General features: G+C 47.5%; 3 protein-coding genes across 3 annotated transcripts; 2 read left to right on the top strand and 1 right to left on the bottom strand.

Moving 5' to 3' along the window:
* Positions 1-2063: 2063 nt before the first annotated feature.
* On the top strand, positions 2064-3725 carry CCR75_005063 (uncharacterized protein; the record flags this gene model as incomplete). Its single annotated transcript, XM_067963147.1, has 1 exon — positions 2064-3725. The coding sequence occupies one exon, from the start codon at positions 2064-2066 to the stop codon at positions 3723-3725; it is 1662 nt and encodes a 553-aa protein (XP_067823924.1).
* Positions 3726-3977: 252 nt separating this feature from the next.
* On the bottom strand, positions 3978-4772 carry CCR75_005064 (uncharacterized protein; the record flags this gene model as incomplete). Its single annotated transcript, XM_067963148.1, has 2 exons — positions 3978-4530; positions 4687-4772. 2 exons carry the CDS (start codon positions 4770-4772, stop codon positions 3978-3980), a joined length of 639 nt encoding a protein of 212 aa, XP_067823929.1.
* A 64-nt stretch (positions 4773-4836) lies between these two features.
* On the top strand, positions 4837-6338 carry CCR75_005065 (uncharacterized protein; the record flags this gene model as incomplete). The annotated part of the gene is made up of 2 exons (XM_067963149.1): positions 4837-4922; positions 4979-6338. 2 exons carry the CDS (start codon positions 4837-4839, stop codon positions 6336-6338), a joined length of 1446 nt encoding a protein of 481 aa, XP_067823930.1.
* Positions 6339-6786: the final 448 nt, after the last annotated feature.

Raw genomic sequence — 6786 nt, 5'->3', positions numbered from 1 at the left:
ATCGTTACATGAAATAAAGACTTAAAGGTTGTTTATTAATATATATTATCTAAAAGGTAGATAATATATGGAGAATATTACTTTACATGGTAAAATCCTAAAAGCTTATCCATTGATAGATATAGACCATTGTATGTACTTTCGTCGCGGTCCAGTCAGCGCTGGACGCGCGCCAAGAGAAAGACAGATAAGACTTAATTACATGTTTGTATTAGATTATAATTAAGTTAATATTACGTTGACAGACAAGAAGAACCTAATTTTATTAATACAGCTATTAATTAATTCTCTTTAACGCAAGTATTTTAAAGAGAGTCTTCTTCTGCACGTACTAGTGTACGTGAAGTGACGTGAGGCACCTCTCGCACTGAAGCAGTGCGAAGTGGACTTGTACTGAAGCAGAACAAGTCGGCAGTGCCCCGTTACAGTCACCCTACATCAATCACTATGGTGACTGTTGGTAAAGGGGGGTCGGTGATGTAACAGGGTGTGCCGTCACATAAGTATCATTTCCTATTAAAGGAATAATAAAAAATAGTTTTTATGCGACGAAATAAACGAAGAAGTGAAAAATTATTATCTCTATTAATTTTGACTTGAATAGTTCCAATGATACCAAATTTGGTACTATAGATGCAATCAGACATTAGCTTTATTGATTGGTTTTTTAAATCTAAACCAACCCCGCTAATCGATTCAAGACAATTGTGCGGTGCGCAATGGGGCGCCATACTTAGCTAGATATTAATATGAAAAGTTCGTTGTGGATAGAAGATCGTTACGTAGTAAACTAATTATATTAATACAGCTTTACTTTTCTATAATTCTAATCCCTTGAATTACCTTTTGGTAGTTAGCTACCTAGAAACCTTTCTCTGTACTCTTGAGTACGTGAAGTTTCGAGGCACCCTACCCACACTGTTTTTAATCAGTGTAAGTTTAATTAGTATTGAACAGTACTAGTGAAGGTCCCCGTTATATTTTGGCTTCCAGATATTTCTGGATAAATACTGGCAGCAACTAATGCCGCTGTGTTTGACAAGATTACCTTCATTTTTGTCAGAGTGCTTCTCTGCATACAAAAGGTGCCACCCAGCTCGAAGAGCTAAAACGATCTGTCCATAAATAAAGTATATACATCATAGGTCACAAACATGCGACGCAATTTATTTCTGTATGAAAAAGGATTAGTCTAGGTACTTTTTAGCGCGGTCTTTTTTGTGTCATTTACCCTCTGCCCTTTCAAAATAATTCGGGAATCAGCATTTTCGATGCGAAAATCAAACTTGGACCTCGGTAAGTTGATATAAGTAACAATCAGTGTAATGCTCTAATGGAGGAGTTTGGGATGCTACACCAAATTACCGGGTTGCAACGACACCAGCTTATGATTACGTCGCTTACGGAATTTTAGGTGACCTGAAGATGGCAACTAGGTGAAAAAACGTCTGGTTTAAAGATTAATCGCTGCACTAGTTGACGAATCTGTCCGAAGTTGCTGTCAAAATCTCAAGCTCCCAAAACTAAACCCAGATATGTTGCTTTGGTATCAAGATCTTGTAACGCAAATAGGAAATTGTACGTACGAAATTCTTGGTTCACTTTCTGCAAACTTAGCATGTAACAACAGCAGTTGCCTCAAAGTCATGGATGAACCGATGACGGTTGCAGTTTCGCTTAATGCCGTCAAACACCATCACCTAGCAGAACTCTACATAGAACTTGGGGTTTAAATGGTACTGGTGAGGTGGGTTTTCTATTCCTACGGGATGGGAGAGGACACATTAGTCTTATAACATGAAAAAAGCGCACGACTAATTCGCATTAAAATTAAGAATCACTTTAGACTGGCAATAAAATAATAATGTTTTGTCCATCACCTGCCGTCGTGGAGCTTCGCTCCCCAGCTGTCACGGTCTGCTGCTCGAGTCAGCATTCATACCCTCACTTTGCCATGTCCCGCCTCTCCCTCCTCGGTCGTGCTTTACCTCGTGTCAGTTCACGTTTGACTCGCCACGTCCTTTCGTCGTCGAAAGTTTTTGGAATCAAATACTCGCTTTGTCATGCAGCTACGTTTTCCTCTACCTGCGGGTTACTTTGCCAAGTTTGAACTACTCTCGGAAGAAGCGCAGAGCTTTCAATCGCTCGCCACCGACATCATTCACGAGACGAGACGCGATCTTGACCGCTACATTCACGAAGGCCGCAACCTCCTCGAAGGCCACACGTGGAAGCTCACCAAGTCGAAGGACCGACTCCACTGCTACCGGCGGCGCAGCACTCCCACGTCGGTTCATCAGGCCGGACTTTGTGGCAAGCCAGGGACAACAGGAGTGCGATCGTCGAATGAGTCGAGCTCCTCGGGTCGAGCTCGGCGCGACGACCGAAGCAGCATCTCGAGACCCATGCGGTCGTCGGAACTGACCGATTCGAGTCGCAAGGGCCTCGAGCCCATCGTGGTGGGCTACGGCATGCTCGACGGGACTGTGGACGATCTCGTCTATGGCTTGTACCAATCTTCGACCGACGAAATGAAGACACTAGCGTCTTTTCACGGCGACGAATCGCTCATTGACTGCTCGGTATTAAAGACGCTTCGCCAAACGCGTTGCTCGCACAGTGGACTCAAGTGGAGACTTTCTCGAACAGTAGGAGGGAATCGTGATTGCTGCTACCTCGACTGCGTCGGTGTGTCCGAAGATGCCAATGGCCAACGCTTTGGGTATCACGTCCTCGAGTCTGTCGAAGTGCGCAACTGTCCGCAGTTTGTCGACAAGTCTATTGTGCGGACCACCATGTCGTTTTGCTTTATTTTTCGACCCGGAAAAGTACCGAATCAAGTGGAAGTGTTTATGGAAGGGTCTTTTGATTCGTCGGCTGATTCGCTCTCGGCAGGAGGCGTTGGTGATTACCACAGCACGATGGAGATGTTCTTTAATTTGCCACTCGCGCTGGCAGGAGCCGAGGTGAAGAAGATCACTGCAATGGTAGCGACGCAGTCAGAGGTGCTCCGAAGTACGAGTCGTAAGAGTGGAAGAGAGAGCCACTGCTCCATTTGTCGAGCCAAGTCGAGCCTTCTCTCGTTGCGTACAAATTGCGAGACATGTAGCGCCGTCATTTGCAGCAAGTGCCGCATTCGAAAAGTGATTTTTACACGCAAAGGCAAGACCAAAGTCACGTGTTGCAAGATTTGTATCGTTAAAGTCAAGGACCAGTCGCCGTTCGAAGGCGCGGAGCTTCGATCGCAGCCGCCAAAGCTCACGATAAAAGAGTTGCAAGAAGACCGCAATAGCCGCGACACGGACCTTACGAGCTGCACGGCTCCGAGCATGGAGATCATGAACGCCTCGGTATCGATGTTTTCGCTGACGGACTCGGAACTCTCTTCCCCGTCGTGGAATTCCAGCTCCATGTCCCTACAGCAGTCGGATTTCGACGAGAATCTCTACAGCACAAGTGGCCCATGCAACGCTCTCGTGCCACTCGATCGAAGGATGCCAGCGCTTTTAGAGAGTGCTTCTCAGCAGCGCCAGTACGAGCTGCAACATCAAGAATTTATGCTGCGACAGCAAATGCAGAAGCACAGCTCTGCGAAACGTTCGTGTCAGTACGAAGCCAATTCGCGGGAAGGACTGTACAATCAAATGCTCGAGCTGCAGATGCAGGCCGATCGGGCCTACCACTTAACCAACCAAAATGCGTGTATGATGTACGCCAGGCGATAATTTATGCTCGTTCCGTGCAAGCTCTACGAGATGGTACTGGTGTCACCGCTACAAGTGGTCAGAGGGGGGGGGACAGAGTGTTGGTCCCAGAGCGATTGACATTGTTAAGTTTGCAGTTCTTGTTGTTCCGTTATTAGTGTTGTAAAATAGATTTTAAGTCACATTAGCAAATGTTATTTCAATACCGTTTATAGAAATTGTTGCATCCGGGCCGTATATGGAATAGCCGGGGGCAGTTCTAGGTGCTAATCACTACGCTTCTTCCTCGTGAGGTACGAATTGGTGCCAGTCGGGAAGCTGCCACTTGTTGAAGCGATTGAGCTCTTCCTCACTGAACATGCTATTGATAGTTATGATCAATAGCTTGCCAACCTCTTTGTTTCCCTTCTCCGAGAAATGCAAGCCATCCACAAAAAACGTCTTGCGAACCTCCTCGTCCGGAAAGGTTTTGTTAAAGTACGTGTGCAAGTCCAAAACATGGACGTTCTCAGCAGCTGCTAGCTCAACACACACTTTGGCATATTTGGCGGACGAAGCATTGCTGCGGTCGTTGTGACGCACCGAGTCAATAATGCACGGAGGCGTAATCAATAACACTTGACCCTGTGGGGCTAGCAATGGTTGCACTGTGCGCAGGATCTTTTGCAGATTTGCGCGATAGTCTTCGAGCGATACGTACTGTTCGTGGCTGTTTCCGTGCTCTAGCGCAGCGTCGTTAGCACCCAAGAACACGGTCACAAACGACGCCGAGTATTGAGACTGCAGCTCCTTGGCATAAATGGGCATTCCGTGCTCTAGCACCCATCTAACAGAATAAAGACATTCATTCTTACTGACCATCCTAATGCATTAGAATATCCTCTCTTACGGCACGCACTTCGAGTTGTAGCCGGACAGGCCGCGGTTCACGCAATCGATGGAACGCACGTAATGGTTCTGCAGAATCGTGATGAAACCGCACCTTTCGGGGTCGCTACCATACTCCGTGATGGAGTCACCGATAAAGTAGAAAACTGGGCGACGGTCGCAAGACAACGTTTGACTCATTTTTGCCAAACAAAAACTAGCAACTGATGTTTACCACATCAGCTCCTTCCTCGCATCTCGTCCGATGGAATTCTTGTCGAATCAAGGCGTTGTGACCCACAATGTATGGACTGCGTACATCTTTACGCTCTTCTTCTGGTCCGCCCGAAGGTACGCTTTATTGATTGCACGTAGAGTCTACTTTCCGTCCTCTGACTCGCCAACAGCATCTTATTCCAGCAAGTAGTGGCGGGGTATATCTTTGTGCTAACCCAATCCAACAAGCCCGTGGGCATTGTCAAAGGTATCCAAGGCATCTCGCAGCTCGTGTTCTCGCTCCCAGGCGGCTACTTTGCCGACCGCATTCGCCGCGACACAATCCTCAAGCTCTCAGGCGTTATCGGTAGCGTCGGCGCTGTCGTCACCTTCGTTTCTGTCAAGCTCTCGTCGTTAACTGGACTGTACGTAGCTTTTGGGCTTTGGGGCATGTTTTCAGCCTTCCAGAGCCCTGCCATGGAGGCGCTTTTTGCCGATTCGATCCCTTCAAGAAAGCGCAGCTTCCCATTCATGATCAAGTACAATATTAGCAACCTGGCGCAGATGCTCGGCCCTGTGTTTTGTATTTTCCTCTTTCGTTGTTACGGAGACAAGTGGCAAGTCCCAGAGCTCAAGCTAGTGCTCGAGTTTGGATGCGTGCTAGCCATGCTTAGCTCGCTGATGCTGTTGCAATTTAACGACGACCGTGCCAAGGACTACCAATTACATCAGCCTCAGGGGACACGAAAGCACGAAACCGCGCTGTCGTCGCCATTGTGCACTCCGAAGCTCGTTGGCAATGAGATTGATATGGGCTACGACTACTCGGATGACGACGACAGGACAGCCACGGAACGAACGGCTCTATTGCGACACAAGACTACCGGCCAGAGCGACAAAGAACGTCAGCAGCGCGTACAGGTGGAAGCGCAACCTGACAACACGGGCGAGGTGGCTCACCTTGACGCAACATTTCTTTGCTTTCGTCCGAGTTGCGTGCCTTACATCATGTTTGCAGCGGATTTTATCATCAGCAATGGCGCGGGCATGACGATTAATTTCTTTCCACTTTTTTTCAAGGAAGAGTACAAGCTCACACCCATCCACGTGTGTGCGCTCTTCATGAGCCAACCTCTTGTCGTCATGGTGTTATCGTTTGTTGCTCAACGGATGTCCAAAACGTGCGGCCGGATGCCGATTATTGTCTGCACTCGCGCCTTCTCGGTAGCGTGTCTCTTTTTAATGGCGTACGCACAGCCAATTGCGGTGCAAATTGCGCTGTTTTTGATGCGTGGGGGTATGATGCGCTGTTCTCAACCATTGCGACGCTCGATTCTCATGGATTTTGTGCCCCAGAACATGCGGGCTCGCTGGAATGCGCTGGAGGGGTTGTCGGTGTTTTCGTGGTCAGGCAGTGCCGTATTTGGCGGCTATTTGATTGACGCCTACGGGTACCGTGCGTGCTTTGTGCTCACGTCCGTCGTCTATTGTGCTGGTCTGAGCATTGAGGTCTTGCTTTTGCCATTGACTAAAAATGCCATTGAAAAGTGAGCAGTTTAATTACATCCGTTATTTAAAAAAAAAATCCTTAAAAAGGAAATTCCTAAACACGCACCCACCCGTAGCATGTCTCAGATTTTCAAATAAATTGCAAAAAGGTCAAACAGCCACAAGTTTAAACCGCATACTACAACAAGCCGTGCATGTAAAGGGGCACTACTGACTTGTACTGCTTCTGTAGGCGGGCACGTCGTAATGCGGCCACGCTCTAGTTAGGCACACACCCTAGCACAGCGAGGAAGCGGTTAAACCTGCTTCTCTTGCGTGCAGTGAGGCAGTTGTGGTGGGCGCGTTAGCGAACTCACCCAACACACTAAGAACTCTGGTCAAGTGACGTCACGGGAGCGGTAATCCGTCTCCTCGTGCGCACTCACCAAGTAGGAAGTAGTTTTCAGACTGATTTATATTTAATAGAATTAAATACAAATACCTATTTTTA

This window comes from Bremia lactucae, linkage group LG15, assembly GCF_004359215.1.
Source record: "Bremia lactucae strain SF5 linkage group LG15, whole genome shotgun sequence".
NCBI lineage: Eukaryota > Oomycota > Peronosporomycetes > Peronosporales > Peronosporaceae > Bremia > Bremia lactucae.
The sequence above is the reverse complement of the archived record's forward strand: the minus strand, read 5'-3'. Positions and strand labels throughout refer to the sequence as shown.